The sequence below is a fragment of the Chionomys nivalis genome, chromosome 4 (genome assembly GCF_950005125.1).
Source record: "Chionomys nivalis chromosome 4, mChiNiv1.1, whole genome shotgun sequence".
Lineage (NCBI taxonomy): Eukaryota > Metazoa > Chordata > Mammalia > Rodentia > Cricetidae > Chionomys > Chionomys nivalis.
The window spans coordinates 53,406,952-53,424,870 of NC_080089.1; the positions used below are offsets into that span (position 1 = coordinate 53,406,952).

Genomic DNA, 17,919 nt, shown 5'->3' on the forward strand with positions numbered 1-17,919 from the left:
CATGTCGTTGGGAAGGATGGGCAGGGTAGTGTTCAGGACACAGAGGCAGAGCCCTTTGGACCCACTGCTTATACAGCTTCACACTGAGAAAGGGCAGGCAGGGGAGGCAGGGGGACAGCCCAGCCTTGGCTTTAGTAAAAGATTGCATAGCTTGTTAAACCCCCAGGCTCTGTTTGTTTTGTTTCGTTTGTTTTTTTGCACTTAGCCCTGGGTGACTGGACATGGACAATCCAGCCCCACCCCTCCTGCTAGGTGAGAAAAGGACTGGGCGAGGGGGCGGCTGAGGGGGACCGTTGATCTTGTGGGTGAACCACTGGGGCCCTGCAAAGGGTCCTGCTCTTCACAACCTCATTGCTGTTAAGTTTTTTATTTGGTTTTTTGTTTGTTTGGTTTTTGGTTTTTGTTTTTGCTGAGAGGGCCACGGGAAATGTCCATGGGTGAGAACTCTAGAGGCTACAGCTTCTTTGCTGAAGTGCTTTGGAAACCATGCCTGCAGAGAAAGCAGATCAGAGGGCAGACGTCTCAGCCCCTGTGGCCTTGGGAGTGTCCTCAGATGCGGATGTGGAAAGTGCTGCAGAAGGAAGGGAGAGGGTGAGAGGCTGTGGGCTGGGCAGAAGGCTCTGCAGGGAAAGGCTCACCTAACTCTGGCTGTCTCCTTAAGGGGTGCTGCATAGAAGTCCTTACAGGAGGCTCAGAAGGGGCAGGTGTCCAGTTTTCAGCCTCCAGAGTCTAGATGCTTCCCAGGCACCACGGAAGGTCTAGATCCCTCTCATGATATGAATAGTCATGTAAGAGGCAGTTATGCATCTGGGGAGCGGGGCTTCAAACGGCTACTTCAGGCCTGCATCATTCCCCATGGGGGTCCCATGAGACCAGGCAGCCAGCTGTGACCCTAATGCTCTAATGTTCTGGCCTATCCAACCCAAGCCCAAGCCCCGAGATAACAGCACCTGAGAAAATCCGGGGCCTTGGCGATCATGTCCTCAAAGTCAGCAAAGCCCAGCTTGCCATCACCATCCAGGTCAGCTTCCTCGATGACTTTGTCACATACAAGCACCACCTCATCGTCATCCAGCTCTGACTTAGTGAGTCGGGCCAGCGTCCGCTCTAAGTCTTCTTTACAGATGAAATTGTCCGTGTTGAAGTCTGTGCGGTTAGGTAGAGTGAACAGAGATGCTCAAGACGGACTGAGGCCCTTTCAGGGACTTTGAGGAAAGGGGTGTCCTGTCTATCATTTCCCCTTCCTCCCAGTTGACCACACTGATTTCTCCACCAGCTTCTCAAGTGCCCGAGGTAGCTCTATGAACTCAGACAGTAGTGGGGCCTTGAAACCAACAGGCTTGCACATAAGACATACGTTAAACATCCACAGTGAACAAGTTAACATTTGGGGAACCCAAAACACCCACAATGAGGGTGCACACAGCCACATCCCAAACAGTTCCAAATCCAAAGTACCCTGAGAACTTCCCACTGAAGCCAAAAAGCCTTCCTGGCTCACCCCACAGTGGACTCCTAGAGCCAAGAAAGCCAGGACCCAGAGAGGCCAAGTGCCTGAGTCCATGTCAGAGCTCTGGTTAGGATGGAGCAAGGATTCTGACTAGATATATTTGACTCTAAGACCCACACTTTCTAAATGGCACCTCATCACCTCTGGTAGGCTTCCAGATACACATGGCTAATTAACACATATGTCATGTTGTATGTGGTAAGTATGTATAACTTAATCTGCCAATTAAAAACAAAAACAAAAGTCAAGTCAGGAGATGCAGGATCTCCCTAAAGTAGCAGTTCTCAACCTGTGGGCCACGACCCCTTCGGGGGTCATACATCAGATATCCTGCATATCAGATATTTACATTACAACTCATAATGGTAGCAAAATTACAGTTATGAAGTAGCAATGATATAATTTTATGGTTGGGGGTCACCACAACATGAGGAACTGTATAAAAGGGTCACGGCATTAGGGAGGTTGAGAACCACGGCCCTAGAGAGAGGCCACGGCAGAGAAGCCCTTTGCGTAGAGTAAAGGGCAGAGCTGGGTCTCCTGGGCAAAGGGCACTACCAGTGTCCCCAGAGCACAGCACAGGGGTTCTGTGGGCCCGAGCCGTGGGCAAGCTCATCGTGATTACTCCTCCCGCCCTCTCGGCATCAATTCCAGCTCTGTGCACTTGGCTTCTCGGGCCTATAATGCCTTCCCAACAAATACCCACTTGGCCTTCAAGTTTCTTCAAGCATCACTGTCTAGACAGAGGGTCCCTCCCACTGAATGCCTGCTGCCCACTAGACTGGCGTGAATGGCAGTGATGAAGACGAGAGTCACTCTTCCTCATTTACTTAAACCATGCCTGAACTCTGCAGATGAAGAAGAGAGTTGGAGAGGACAAGGACTTCCCTGGGGTCACAACTCTGACCAGAGTCAGACTTAGAACAGAAGCCCTTCAGTGTAACCTGAGCTGCCCAACTCTGCCCCTGCCTGTGGAGGCCTCCACAGTGAGCATGAAGTGGTATTTGTCTCTGCTCCTGAAGGGCCTGTAGAAGGTTCCATGGAAAAAGCCCGTGGATAGTGGGCCAGAGAGAATCCTAGGCTAACTGAACAGTAAGACCCTGAGACCTCCACGAGCTCTGCACTTTCTTCTTGTAGGAAGACAACAACCTTTACCAGGGGCAGCACTGTGGGGTCCAAGACTGAGGGATAATGGGTGATATTTGAGAAGCTACATATATGGAGGGTGGACAGGTGGGGTCGGCTTTCTTACATGCAAACGCAATGTGTTGCGCCATGTGTCTCAATCAAAGTCCTTTGAAATAATCACAAAAATAATAGGCAACCCTTGACAGGACCACTGCTTTGAGATCCACCAGCTTCTCAAAGGTGCGGGAAGGTTTGTCATCTTTTCATCTGGTCCAGTAAAAGTTCAAACCCCTCCTTGGGCCTCAGCGATTTGACTCAGGCAGTGTGGTAGCCTCCAATCAGCTATGGAAGAAGTCTGTGTGTCTAGTGCCCCCTAGTGGCCAGGGGGTCCGCAGGGTGGGGAAATGGGGAGACCCTACCTCTGGCCTGGGAGGGGGACTCTTGTGGATTTTCCTCCCCAACTGGCTCATTCCAGAAGACCTTCTGTCTGGCCCCCAGATTCAGCCTGACAGTTTTAGTTCCCAGTGATCTTTATAGAACACAACTGCCCTTCCCTGCCTGAACCCTGCAATGTGCTAGTCCTGAGCACTAGGCCCAGACTCCTACAGCCTAGCTGTCTTCTCTGTCCTCTCACTGATCCCTCCCACCACATCCCAAACCTTCATCATCTTGTCAAGCCTTTCTGTGCACTCTGTTGGGGTGTCTGTCCTCTTGTCTCCAGAGGACCAATCTCCCCTGGTCCTCCCTGTTCCCCACCCTTATGCCCACCCGGGGTGGAAGAGTCTCTCCCTCTTTCTGAAGACGTGCCTCAGGCATGATTTGTGCCCTTGAGGCAGATGTTCTTCAGAGGGTAGCCACAGCATACCCAGCAATAACTGGATGGTCCAATGGCTCATATGATGGTCCCTTCAGCACTTCAGCTCCGCCCTGCTACCAGCCCCTCCTTACCATAGATCTTGAAGGCATAATTTGCCTTGAGCTCTCGGGGTGCCGACTCACAGAGCACAGAGAACATGTCCACAAAGTCGTTGAAGGTGAGATTCCCCTCACCATCCTCAGAGAAAGCCTCCACGATCCTCTCCTTGAAGGGATTCTCCTGAAGACAAGCAGAGCCATCACTGAGGTGGTGAGGCAGGGGCTGAGGACCAGTCTGAAAGCAGCCTGTGAGAATATGCGTGTGTAGCCGCTAGAGCAAGGCAATAATCTCAGCTACTTAACAGGTTGTTGGAGGAGTTACCAAGTTAGAATGTGTGAGGCACTGATCCAGGACCTGACTCAGCAAGCATGCTCTCACGCTACCCAGGGTCCACACACACAGAGCAAGCTGGGCAGTGCCTACATGCCAACTGAGGCACATACACATGCTCCTTCCTCCATGAACTGAGTTGTATCCCCAGCAAAAGAAGACGACCACTCCAGGAAGTCCTTGGATCAGGCTAATTCAGGTCAGACAGGTGAGAGATGGAATGAAGGCCCCAACGTGTCAGATAATTGGAACAACACAGGCAGCAAGAGGTGGTGCTGATGCCACCAGCTACATAGCTCATTTGTTCTCATTCCCAGCACTGCCTCTACTCCTTCCGGTGACACCCAATCAGCCAGGGCCCACATTTCTTCCACCACAGCTGCTCAGCCAAGATCAGCCCCAGAGGCCTGGAAATACAGAGCCTCACATTCTCCATGACACTCAGCCTGGTTTCCCACTCCCTCAGGGACAGGAAGGGCTTTCCAGGACCAAGCCTGCACTCATCACCTCTCAGGACAGAGTTGGGATGCAGGCCCAAGGGACACCATGTAGTTCTCTTACCCTACCTTAAGTCATCCATCCCAGGCTGGCCAAGTCCCATAGCCCTGTAGAATTAGGCCCAACGCTGTGGGAGTGTCCTTTCTATATCCCATGTGAAGAAAGCCAGAAACCTTCAATGTGAAGGTGGCTTGAGGACCTGCGTGATAGCCTCCCTGGGAGCTGGCTGAGCCTACCCCACATGGTCCAAATCCAAATGAGCACTCTAAAAAGACTCCCAGGAAGCTTGAGTCTGAATTGTGCCAGTAGAGATGACCAAGAATCCATGACCAAACAAGAAGAGAGAAAAATGACTTCAAAGAGCAGACCAAGAGCTGCCACGTACAGCCCAGACCACTCCACACAGGGACATGAAAATGGCTGCAGGCCAATGGCTGGGCAGTGGGCAGCCACAAATCCACAGTACACTTACCAAAGCCCCACCTGCTTCCATAATTCATGCAAAGTGAAAATTTATGCAAATTTTACATAATTTATGCAAAGTGCATATTGGGAAACTGAGGCACAGAGAGCTCCAGCAGTCCTCTTGGGGCAACACATTCACAGTGGGTAGAGTCAAGCTTCAGTCTGGATCCAGGCCTCTATTCCCTGCCTGGGTGTGGATTTCCCATGCTCCAACCTCCCCGCAGCGGATCTCACATACCCGGAGCTCCGGCATCTGGATGATGAGGCTCATGGGCACGTGGACGATGGGACTCTTCCTGTAGTCCATCGGGACGAGGTTGGGGGCCAGCTCATAGAACCGTGCGTGGAGCCTTTGAGAGAAACAGAGGGAAAGCACTAGAGGCTGCCAGTCCTGAGCCCCAGTGACCCAGCGCCATCCGGTCTAGGCTTGAAATAACTGTCCTCATCCATGACAAAGTGAGGGACCAATAGGAAGCTGTCTGCTCTGCCCACAGTGGGCATAGCTTGGAGAGCAAGAAGGTCCTGCCCAAACCCTGTGCTGCGGACCCAGCTGTGCCCAAGCCCTACTTGCTTTGTTTCCAGCACACGCATCTGGGAACCGCCACTGTCTCCCCAGCAGGGCAACCGTCTCTCACCTCCCTCTCTCTTGTCTCTCTCCGCCTCTCCCCTCCTTCCCACTCCCCTACCTGAGCTGACTTGGTCTCTCTTAAGTCTTCTATGCTGTGCTTGCAAGATGCCTCATCAGGTAAAGGTGCTTTCTGTCAACATACAGCCTGAGTTTGATCCCTGATGCACAGAGTGGAAGGGGAGAGAACTAACCCCACAGATGTCCTATGACCTCTACATGCACAATCTCTCTCTCTCTCTCTCTCTCTCTCTCTCTCTCTCTCTCTCTCTCTCTCTCTCACGCACGCACACACACGAGTGTATAAATAAATGTTCTTTTCTAAAAGAAGTTTTTTATATTCCAGGCACTGTGCGTGACACAAGTCACTTTAATCTCCTGCTCATCACTGTGCAGACGACACATGACCTCAGTTTGTAGCTAAGCAAAGTGAGCACTGAGAGATTTATCTGAAGCCACAAACTAGAACTTCAAGGTCAATATTTATAAAACTATCTGGAAGGCCAAAGAGACTATCCTTGATACACAGGCCACAGCAACCATACAGTGGCTCACAATCATCTATAATGAGATCTGGTGCCCTCTTCCGGCCTGCAAGCATACATGCAAGCAGAACACCGTATACATAATAAATAAATAAATCTTAAAAAAATAAAAGGTCAGGCATGGTGACAAAAAAAATGGATTTTGTTTTTTAAAATCTTAACATTTTGCTAATTTAAGTTTTTAAATATACATTTATTCTATCTTTGTGTATGAGTGTTTTGCCTGCATTTGTGTATGTATATCACATACATGCTTAGGGACAGCTGCGAGCCACTATGGGGGCACTGGAAACTGCACTTGGGTCTTCTGTCAAAACAGTAAGCACTCTTAGCCTCTGAGGCAGATCTCCATCCCTGGCATATACACCTGTAATCCCAATGCTAGAGAGTAGAAGACAAGCAGATCGCCAAGGACTGGCCAGCAAGCCCAGTCCACTTGGTAAGCTCCAGGCCAATGAGAAACTCTGTCTCAAAACAAAGGTGGATATGTTTGAAGAATAACACCTGAGTTTGTTTTCTGGGCTCCACATGCATGCACACACAGATGCACCCAAACATACATGTGCACCCATGCAGCTGGGCAGTGGTGGCACACACCTTTAATCCTAGCACTCAGGAGGCAGAGGCAGGTGAATCTCTGAATTTGAGGCCAGCCTGGTCTACAGGTGAGTTCCAGGACAGTCAGGGCTACACAGAGAAACCCTGTCTCAAAACAAAGAAGCAAACAAACAAAAAACATGTGCACCCATGCACACCTAAGTATACATATGTACATAAATCACCTAGAGTCAAACTGTAGCTATTTGTACACTCTTGTCTGTCTGCCAGACACTCCTCAGAAGAGGTGAGTGTGGGATCAGGCTATGGGTACTCTCAAAGGGTGGGGAGCATTTCCCGAGAAGAAAAGCCAGGTTCTGCCCTGGTATACAGATCTGTTGTAAAAACAACAACTAGGGGCTGGAGAGACGACCCTGAGGCCAGAGGATGTATCGCTTCCATGGGATCTGAGTTAGCGCGGCAGCGCGCACATGAGGCAGGTCATGCCCGCCTGTGACGTCAGCTACAGGGGATCTGACACCTCTGGCCTCCTCGGGCATACACACACGGTATGTACTTACACAGACACACACAAATATACATAGTTAAAAAATAAAATAAATTGGGGCTGGAGAGATGGTTTGGCAGTTAAGAGCACTTGCTGGCACCGGACTGAAATCTCAAGGTCCAAATCAAGAGCAGGAGACAGAGCACGAGCAAGGAACTCAGGACCGCGAGGGGTGCACCCACACACTGAGACAATGGGGATGTTCTATCAGGAACTCACCAAGGCCAGCTGGCCTGGGTCTGAAAAAGCACGGGATAAAACCGGACTTGCTGAACATAATGGACAATGAGGACTACTGAGAACCCAAGAACAATGGCAATGGGTTTTGATCCTACTGCACGTACTGGCTTTGTGGGAGCCTAGGCAGTTTGGATGCTCACCTTACTAGACCTGGATGGAGGTGGGTGATCCTTGGACTTCCCACAGGGCAGGGAACCTGGATTACTCTTAGGGATGATGAGGGAGGGGGACTTGATGGGGGAGGGGGAGGGAAATGGGAGGTGGTGGCGGGGAGAAGGCAGAAATCTTTAATAAATAAATAATAATAAAAAAAAGAACACTTGCTGCTTTTGCAGAGGACCTGGTGTTCAGTTCTCAGCACCCACACTGTGGCTCACAACCACCTGTGATTCCAGCTCCAGAGATCCATCACCCTCTTTTGATGCCTGCAGGCACCAGGCAGCCATGTCCTACATATACATACATGTAGACAAAGCACTTAGTTCACATAAAATAAATCTTTTAAAAACTTAAAAAGTAAAACAACCAAAATGATGACGGAAATTTTTAAGGAACTCCCAAATCACTGTGGGAGGAAAATCACAGAAAGAAAGAAAGAAAGAAAGAAAGAAAGAAAGAAAGAAAGAAAGAAAGAAAGAAAGAAAGAAAGAAAGGGAAAGAGGGAAGGAGAGAGGAAGAAAGAGAAAGATCTACATCTCGGTCACCCCTTCCTCCACTGAATTAAAAAAGATTTGTATATGTGCTATCATAATAGCCAGGACCAGAAATGACAACTGTGCCACTCTAGCTGCATGGAACCAAATGTAAAAGCCACCGGGGTGACTTCAGGAAGTTAATAGAGCCTCCCACTACTAAGGAGGCTGAAGCAGGAGGAGGATTCTGAGTTTAAGGTCAGCCTGAGCTATACAGGGTGACCGTGTCTCAAAAACCAAGATCCAACTAACCAACCAACAACAAAGACAAACTCCAACCAAACACCCAAAACCAAAATAATAACAATAATAAAGAGAGAGAGAGAAGCAGGAGGAGGAGAAGGAGGGGAGGAGGAGGAGGGGAGGAGGAAGGGAGGAGGAGGAGGGAGGGGGAGGAGGAAGAGGAGGAGAGGAGAGGAGAGGAGAGGAGAGGAGAGGAGAGGAGAGGAGAGGAGAGGAGAGGAGAGGAGAGGAGAGGAGGAGGGAGGGGCAAAAGCCAACCCTTCATCCCAGGACCCAAAAGGAAACACTAGAACAAAACAGTGAAAGTTTGAAACCAGCCAGCCCTACATAGCAAGATCTGTCCTAACTTCTTACCTCCTGCCCCCCCCCCGAAAGAACATAAAGAACAGACATTGGTGCCAGACTCAGAGAAAGAGTGGAACCCAAATATTAATGAGACGTAATCTACGATACACAACATTTGAAATCATTGGGAGAAAGACCAATTCTTCTGAAAAGTCAGAAATTGATAGCCCACATGAATGCCTGGCTTCCACATGGGGTTTTAAATACATTAAATTTTTAGAAAAGAAAGGATTAAATTAAATTTTCAAATTTATTTGCCAACATTTACAAATTGAAAGATTTGTACACTGTACATCTGTTTGCTGGTCCTGCTGGGGCTTGGAGCAGCTATTTCCTCAGAAATGATCCAGAGACTGGCCCTCTTCCTTTGCTCACGGTGCAGGTTGGACCCTGCAGGCAGTTAAGTTTCAGACTCCTCATGTATAATAGGAAAAAAAATAAAAAGTAATTAAAATAGATTACAGAAATGTTTAAAAGGTTGAGGAAATAAGGAATACAATAAAGTAATCACTTGGCAGGTGCCTTGGGGTGTCAACTGGACAAGCTTGTCTTTGACTGAGGGGACAAGGACTCCTGTCCACTTGTTCAGGAATGAAGTGTGACTGAGGACAATGGAAGATCTAAGCTCTGGCCCACAGGAAGCATGGACGCCGAAGGGGGTGGGAGGATGGGTGGGGTAGGCTGCTCATCACCTCAGAGCTGGCAGAGAAGAGTTGTGTGTAGAGAGTAACAGGATCCACTGGGATTATTGGTAGAGGGAGCAGTTGAGCCCGATCATGGTTATCTGTGATCCAAACCTCTGACAGAGGAACCTCCTGCTCAGGTTTCCTCCCTGCCATCTGGTCAGTACTCAGGGTGCAGCTTACCGAGGAAACAGGCAGCTGGGGGTGGAAAAGGAGGAGGCTGCATCCAAGCCCTGGGAGAGGAGGGCAGGCCAGCAGAGGCACAGTCTGGCCAGCTGGGCTCTGCCACTGGCCTGCTGTACACAGCTGGGTGGTCGTTGATCCTTGCCTCCTCCGTGCCTCACTGAGATGTGAGCCGTGGAGAGAGACTGACCTGGTAAGGCTATGGGGATCAGTGACATGAGCCTCTATTGGAGGTGACACCTCAAAACAAAACAGGCAACGGCTCAGGCAGGGTGTCTAGCTTCCTGGCAGGTTCCTTTGCCCATGAGGGGACCTGATGTTTGCTCTTTTCTCTTATGTGGAGATTAAGAAGCTAAGGTTGTGGGGAGCCAGGAACCTTTGCCCAAGAACCCTTCATTTGTCAATGAGTCAGAGACACCCCCAAAGGTCTGTCAGACCAGCTCTAACTCTTGGCCTGGTCTTAAGCCATTCTTCCCTAAGACCCTGCTGAACCCAACAGGATTAGTGCATGGTAGTGGGTAGAAGGGGACGCAGGCCTGTGCCTTTGTCTCTGTGTTTTGCCAGCCTGGACCGTCCTCCTGTGGCCAGTCCTCCTTCCCTTACCACACCCCTTACACACTCACTGGTGGCAACAGGCACCACACCTGAATTCTCTGGGGAAGCCAGCTGCTGAACCTCATTACAGAGCTTGGGTTGGCTTAAGAACATTGTAAGTGCTGGGGTGGAAAGGAATTAGACCAGAATAGAAATAGTGTGAGCCTCGGAATACAAGCGGCTCAGACTCCGCAGCCACGCAGCAGGGAGAGATGCTGAGGAGATTGGAGTACACATAACAGAGGGTTAATACAGTAAGACGGAAAAGAGGGCGTGTGCCAAGAGCTCTGGAAGGTCAGAGTCAGCCCCACAAAGCCTCCCGACAGGCTAGTTCCAGGGGTCAGCTGACACACCTTGGATTACTGCCCATTGATAGTGGTACCAGCACCCCCAGAAAGTGAGGATCTGGGGGAACCAAACCTCACCGAGGCCATGGGATCCCAATGTTGTGACAGCCAGGCCTACAACCATGTCTGGGGGAGGGGAGGCTCTGCACTCTCCCAGGAAGTGAAAATAGGGTATCCTCTGCCCACTCAAGTAACAAGACAGAATGGTAGGCTGGAGGAGGAACACTGTCCACACAGAGTGGTCAGTCAGGGTAACGACAAATGACAACACAGCTCTCTGGGGAGGCTACACCAGGCTCTAGCCCCAGCCTGAGCATCGATCTCCAGGGAAACTGATCCTGAGACTTTGCTGGCTTTTAGTGACACCGGATAGCCTAGGTAGAGGGGCCAGCGAGGGCGGCAGGTTTCCTAGCATCCTGTACTGCCTGCTTGCTGGTCTGAGACTGCCAACGCTGTCTTTCCTGTCCAGGACCCCCTCCTTAACCCACAGGGAGAAGGGCTGTCCTGGAGACCCGTGGTAGGCAGCTCAGGGCTGGTAGGCATGTCTTTGGCTTTTGGACATCCCAGGAATGGCAGCCATTGGGACAGAGGAGTATTAGAGCACCTATCTTAAAAGACAAAGGGGTCCCCTTGTGGTAGCAGACCCCAAAAGGAAAAAAAATTAGCCAGGGACCTGGAGTTAGAAGGCCACTTCTCCAGATCCTGGCTTTGTGACTTGGGTCAAATTTCAAAGTCCCGTATGAAAGGGGGTGAGCAGGATTCTGTTACAAGGTCCTACTGAGGACTGAATGAGACTGTGCCTCAAACACTTTATCTCGGAGTTCAGAATGTAGCGGATGCCCCATTCCCAGGAGAAGGATACGTGCCCAGGGAGCAGTGAGACCTCAGTCTAAATGATGTGTGCCTGAGGCCTACCTGAACTCAGGTCCCACACTCTTCCTCAACTCCTGCTTAGCCCCCCTGGGGGAGAAGCCCCAGCCCCACCCTTACTACAGCCCTAGTCCCAGGGATGTAGACAAGAAGCCACACTTACTTGAGGATGTCCTTCTTATTGAAGAAAGTGCAGTCCTGTGGAGGGAAAACACACATGGTGGACCCTTAGAACCCATCCAACAGCCCTGGACCAAGGAAGAAGAGTGCCTACTACTCCATTCTTGGCCCTCCCCAGAGGCAACAGTTAATTCTAGTAGGTCCAGACGATGTCTCCGGAAGCTTTTGATCCACCCTCTGCCCACCCCAACTGGGCCCAGGATAACAATATATAGGTGGCAGGTAGGGCTGGGTGGCTCAGCAAAGAGGAACATGGAGTCACAGGTGGCCACAGTAGATCTGAAGGTCAGGGGTTACACTGTGGGAGAGCAGGGAGGTAGCCAGAGACAATTCTAGAGACCACTCAAGAGTGGACTGATGGGATGCCTTGCACACCACCATAGGCACCGCGAACAGGGCCTCACGTGGGCAGGCAGTATAAAGCGGACAGCCTGGGTCGCCATGGGCAGCAGTCCTGGATTTGGAGGCTGACAGTTCCAGATATACGGTGTCCTCAGGCTGAAGGAACAAGGGACATTACACTGAGGAGGCTTTAGAGAAATGGAGGCCCTGAAGTGTGAGGGGTAGACCCCAGAAGCAGGGGATGGGAAGGTAGCATCTCGACTCCTCAGGGACCTGTCTGTCTGGATGAGAGTCTCACATGATGGTTACTACGCCAGGCCTAGGTGACAGGAAATGAAAGTGACCCAAAAGGACTTAAGATGCGCACCAATGCCGGCCTTTTTCATTTATCTCCTGCTGGCTGCCTCCTCTGCCTCTGCCCACTGCTGTAGCGTGAAGAAAGGCCTCAGACTCAGCAGAGGCCAGAGCCCACAGGGCCTCCTGGGGCCTTATGCTAAGCAGAGCTGCACTGATGAGGGGGCGAATGGACACAGCCCAGGCGTACCGACAGCCAGGCTGGCTCTGGAAGACCTGGAGCGGCTAGACACCAGGCCGCTTGGATTGCACACTGTGGTGGGCCAAAGAGGATGTCCACACTATGTGAACAACAGCTGGGGTTTTCCTTGCTGCCTATGTATGGGCAAAGAGGAAGGTGGGTGGAATTTCCAGGTTCCCATGAAGCCCAACGAATCTCTTTCTGTACCGCCTGCTGTATACTAGGAGACAGACGGAGGATTCCACACTGCTGTACCCATCTTGGAAACTCGGGGGTTTCCCCTGGAGGGCTCAACTTTGCTTCTGGCAATGGCGCCTCTGTAGGGGTCAGGAAAGGCTCAGGCTGGGAAGCAGCAGCCCCATGCAGACAGAAATCTCCCTGTCAAGCAGGACCAAGACTCAGGCAGGCTGAGGGTTCATGGGCTGGTCCCTTGGATGTTCTCAGAGACCAGAAGCAGGCGGCACAGACAACCGAGCTGAGCCTTCAGGAACAGATGCCCTATCTAGAGGACGAGCTCTGCCTTCTGAAGGACCAGGGCTCTGCTAACTAACCTGGAAGGGCTTGTCACAGAACTAGAAGAGGGGAGAGGGAGTCCTGGCCCCCATCTCTGCTCCTCCTACATTTACCCCAAGTCAGAAAGAAAATATACAGACTCTTCAAAAGCACTGCTGGCAGAAGGTGTGAAAGTTTCCATGCATCCTGGCCGCCTTAGCACAATTAGATTCACCTTCCTGGCACTGATGTTTAAGGAACGGCGCCCTGGCAGTAGCCTCCTGGGAATATGGTAGAACTCTAGATGCTTGGGCCAAACTCCTGAGTCAAAATCCGTGGGTGGTAATGTGTACTTTAAAAGCCCTCCCAGTGGTAATAATCCTACTAGCAAGAGAATTCTTTACCAGAATAGTGCCACCTGGGAGCAGTTTAAAATACCTGGATCTCGCCACCGCTCAGACCAAGGAAACGGGAAGTCCCTGGGTCCTCCCAGGCATCAGTGATCTTCCGAGCCACTCCATCCTTTCAAACAGGCCTGTAATACCAACTACTTAGAAGGCTAAGAAAGGAGGATCACAAGCTCAAGACCTGCCTGGACTACAGAATAAGTTTAAGACCAGCCTGGGGCAACTTAGTGTCTAAACGTGCTAAAAGTGAAAAGAAGACTGGGGTGGGGGATAGATCAATGGTAAAGAGCCAGTATACAGAAAGCCTAGGTCCAGTCCCCCCAGGGCTCCCATTCATCCCTAGCCACTCAGTGATTCTAAAATATAGCCCAGGCTGAGAACTACTCACAGCCCACACACAGTTACCGGGTACCTTGCATGAGGGGCTCTAAATGGCCAATTTCATCTCATCTTTAGCACTACCCTGGGAAACCATTATCTCCCTGTTTTACAGATCTGAAAACTGTGTCTTAGGGGCCTGGGCTGAGATAACTGAAGTCTTAGGATTCTGGAAGCACCTAGCAGGCCAGGGCTGGGATCTGTAGTTACTAGTAGAAGCCTGGAAGTCAACTCCATCAAGACTTAATTTTGCCTCCAAACATATGTGCCACCTATCCCCCACCCCATTCTCTCCAGCACTTCCAACCTCTCTTCCTCCTCCCTCTCTACTCAAGAGCTGTCTGGCATCTGCTTCCTATCTACCTGGCCTGCCTATGGTAGTGGTCAGGAGCCAAACGCTATCTATCCCATCCGAAGGAGAGGTTGCTCCTCTGACTCTGCCAGCCCAGCCTGGCTGGAGGTCATGCTCCAGAATGACCTTAGTTGATCCCCATAACGACCCTGTGACATAAGCATAGCTGGATTAAGAAGGATTCCCCCCATAAAAGGAGAACACCAACTTCTTCACTCCCATAGCCTCGGCTGTCCAACTAAAACTTGAACCTAGGACTTCAGAATCCCTATGTGGAGCTCTTTGCCCTCCTAGAACTGTTTGTTGTATCTATGTTTGTTTATTCCTTCTTTCCTTCCTTAAGCCACATCTGTGCCTAGACAAGGCTTCACGGGAAGAGAGGAGTGTAGACAGCAACATTACCCAGTAGGAACTCCTCAGGGGCCAGAGAAAGGACTGGAGAGGTACATGTGTCATAGGCCTGTTGAGTACTCCCAGGTGAATGGACCAGAATGAGGTCAAGGAACCCTCCCTGAATATGTGAGGCCTACACAGGCTGCTGGTGAGGAGCTAACACAAAACCAGCAGCTTGACTTGAAGCCCTGCTGAGTGCCTGAGGCTAAAGTAAGAAATGAAGTTGGAGACCAGCTGAACCCAGACCAGGCTAGGCTGAGCCCTGCTCCGACTCACCATCCCAAGTCACCAGAATTACCTGGAAAGAGGTGGCTATACCTGTGTTTTAGAAAGTTCCCTGCTAGAGCTGGACATAATGTTTCTGTTGGAATATTCATCCAGGTTCAATGAATGGCTTCTTAGGGTTTCCTATGGGGGCCCGGCTAGGACAGAGCCAATCTGACTCTCTGTCCATGATTTTTATAGTGAAGTTTATGCTGTCTCTTGAAAGAAAGAGGAAGGGAAGAGGGAGAAGATGTGACAGAGGAGAGAAAGAAAAGAGGGACAAAAGACAAGGACTATGGCTGGAGTCAAGGACCCAAGGCAGGGGAGGAAGCTCCAGCTAGACCTCGGTCTCCAGGAGACGTCAGAGGGCTGGCCAGGGTCTAGTTCTTGAGATGGAGTAGGGAACCTCAAGGTGAGAGGCAAAGCAGGTGGAGTCACAGGGCTTGCTCTTAATTAAAAACACAGGCTGAAGGACAGCAAAGAGCTGGGATGGCCGGAGGCGTGCCGTGGGTTCTGGGGAGGGCAGTGGGCCCTATGTGTGTGCGGGGGGGGGGGGATGGGGGGTGCCATACACATAAGGGGGCTAAACTCTGGGAATCAAGGGCATCTGAAGAGCAGAGAGTAGGGCATCTTGCTTGGGAAAGGGAGGATGGTGCAGCTGTGAAGTTCCAGGAAACACAAGGTTACTTGGAAGAGGACTAGAACTCAGGTGCCCCCACCCAGCCCTGGTTGGCTATCCTAGAGAGCCAGAGGCAAGGAGATGTGGGGCTCTCATGTTTCAAGGCTCTTGTTTCTCTGGCAGGGTCTAGCGAAGGATCAGAACTCAACCCTGGAGAGGGTCTGACAAGTAACCCAATGCCAGACTGGTCTGAGTGGAGATGCAGGCTCCCCACCGTCACCAGGCTACCCTTTTCTGGTTTCAACTGCTTGTCTGCATCTGCCTCCACCTAGAATGATGCCTCTAGAACTTGCTGGGCAAAATCCTCATTTCCCAAGGCCCTGTGCAAGCTCTGCATGCTTCTGGACCTTCCAGTCAAAGTGAGAGTTCCCTTCCTAGTGTCCTCCCCAGTTTAGTAGGGCTCTTCTTCAATACATAGTCTACCACTTGGGTGGCACTGGAGGTAAGTCCTTCTTACTAATTTAATATTCATGACAGTTACAGACATCTAAGGTAGGAATGAATACCCATGAGGAAACAGTCCTACCCAATCTGTTTAGAGTAGACAGAGACTTCATAGTGGGGCCTTGAAAGATGGGAGGCACTACTTAGAGACGTGAGAAAGGCATCCCATGCCCAGGAAACTGCCTGAACCTGGCCAGTGGGGAAACTGACTAAGGCAGATGGAGTACAGGGTTCAGGATGTGGACACGTGGCAGGGAGTGGGGGTGACTACCGCAGCCAAGGTGAACTAGACTCTGGACCAGTCAGGGAATGAGCTTTTCTCCTATACCAAAGAAAAGTCTTCACGTGGCTGAGGGCTTTGGGATCACCTATATGAATAACTAGCTCCGAACCTGGCAGAATCTGGGGTAAGAGTGGCTACTGGGAGCACAAAGTAAGTTGAGAGATGCGACTATGTAGATTCCTTCCTCCAGTTATTTCCATGCTAGAGTCATAGAAAAATCCCAACAGATAAACAACACACCCCAACCTGTAACTGCATTTAGGGCCTCTTGTCCTTCCCCTACTCCAAGACCTTTCTGGAATAGGGGTCATGCCCCGTATGCTGGGAAGAGTCGCTTGAGTCCAGCCTGAGAGGGCAGGAGAGAAGGTTGATGAGGGAGAGAAGTGGGGTGAGGCGCATTTAATAGAATCCTCTAATTGGAATGCTCTCATTTCCCGGCCTGGGAAACTGAGGCTCATCGCGGGGAAGCCATCCACCCAAGGTGACGCTGCGCGCCGAAGGCAGCGGCACGGTTTGAACCTTAGTGACTCCGCTTTCGCGAGGCCTCGGGGAAGGACTACAGGGGCCGCGACGCGCCTGGCTCACCTGGTAGTTGTCCAGCTGCTCTTCAGTGAAGATGGTCTGCTTGTTCCCCATGGTGGCCGCGGCGTTATCGGTGGCCGCGGCGTCGTCTCTCGCCCTTTTGAGCGCCGCTTCCCATCGGCGGCTTCTGGAGCCCCGAGCGCGGCGCCCGCGGCCCTTGCCAGCCTGGCGGCGGGCAGCGTCGCCAGCCTAGCCTGGCCCGCTTGGCTCAGTCCCGCAGTTCAGTGGGAGGGACGCGAGGGCTGGGAGGCAAGGCGGGGCCTGGGTGGGGGCGGGGCTAGGGTTAGGGCGGGGCCATAGGCGTGGCCGGGGCGGGACCATAGGCGAGCCTAGGGCGGAGGAGCGCCTGGCGGGAAGGAGGCGGGGCCTTAGGCCAGTCTAGACGGAGCAGGGAGGTGACTTCTCCCCGGGGACAGTCTATGCTACTGCAATGCACTGGGATGACCAAGCGGTGGCCTCGGAGGGCTGCCTGACTCCTGACCACCCAGCACTTCTGACCGGCAGGGTCATGCCTGAGAACAGCGTGGGCAGGAAAATCCCATGGAGCAGTGTGATAGAATTGGCACAGTCCTGGAGTCTCTGATGGAATGTGTGGTCCCAGATTGGAAATGTGAGTGCTATTGAATTTGGCGAGATCACAACCTACTTCCCAAGTCAAGTCCGTCCTCAACAAACCAATCAAAAGAACCAAAATAAAAGTTAAAAGCAGAAAAAGGAAATTTTCTTCAATGTGGGAAGAGGGACAAAGAGGTCCAGCGAACCCAAGTCCGCCTTCGGAATCCTAAACTAAGATCAAAAACTAGAGGGCTAAGGATGTGCATATCTAAGCAGTCCTGGTCAAGGTGTGCCCACCACTGACCCAACATTGTTTTAAAACTCTTTCCGGGAAAAAGAGGTAGGTGGATCATTGTGAGTTCACGTCCAGCCTGGTCTACATAGTGAGTTCTAAGCTAGCCAGGTCTATACACTAAGACATTAACTCAAAAAAACAGTAACTAAAAAAGAAAAAAAGAAATCCCTTTCTAAAAGACAAAGCCCTCTCTTGCTGGTGCATTTTCCCTCTCCCAGGATGAGATTTCTGTGGAAGTCTCCATTTCTTTGGGGTCCATTTTTTCAACAGTCTGATTGGCAGTCACAAGTGTCTCTTTAGAGCCCCATGGTGGTGGCACATGCCTTTAATCTCAGTACTCAGGAGGCAGAGGCAGGTGGTCTCTGTGAGTTCGAGGTCAGCCTGGACTACAAGAGCTAATTCCAGGACAGGCACCAAAA

At 51.2% G+C, this 17,919-nt stretch overlaps 1 protein-coding gene across 3 annotated transcripts; it reads right to left on the minus strand.

Moving 5' to 3' along the window:
- Positions 1-170: 170 nt before the first annotated feature.
- Positions 171-16,880, minus strand: Cib2 (calcium and integrin binding family member 2). Of its 3 annotated transcripts, none has more exons than XM_057768096.1 (6): positions 16,654-16,880; positions 11,483-11,517; positions 5,086-5,197; positions 3,587-3,734; positions 951-1,146; positions 171-571 (listed from the first exon to the last, which is right to left on the minus strand). In XM_057768096.1, the coding sequence occupies exons 1-6, from the start codon at positions 16,702-16,704 to the stop codon at positions 550-552; spliced, it is 564 nt and encodes a 187-aa protein (XP_057624079.1). In that variant the 5' UTR covers positions 16,705-16,880; the 3' UTR covers positions 171-549. The 3 variants fall into 3 exon arrangements, with proteins under 3 accessions (XP_057624079.1, XP_057624080.1, XP_057624082.1); XM_057768097.1 differs by lacking the exon at positions 16,654-16,880 and adding an exon at positions 8,936-9,057; XM_057768099.1 differs by lacking the exons at positions 11,483-11,517; positions 16,654-16,880 and adding an exon at positions 5,534-5,602.
- Positions 16,881-17,919: the final 1,039 nt, after the last annotated feature.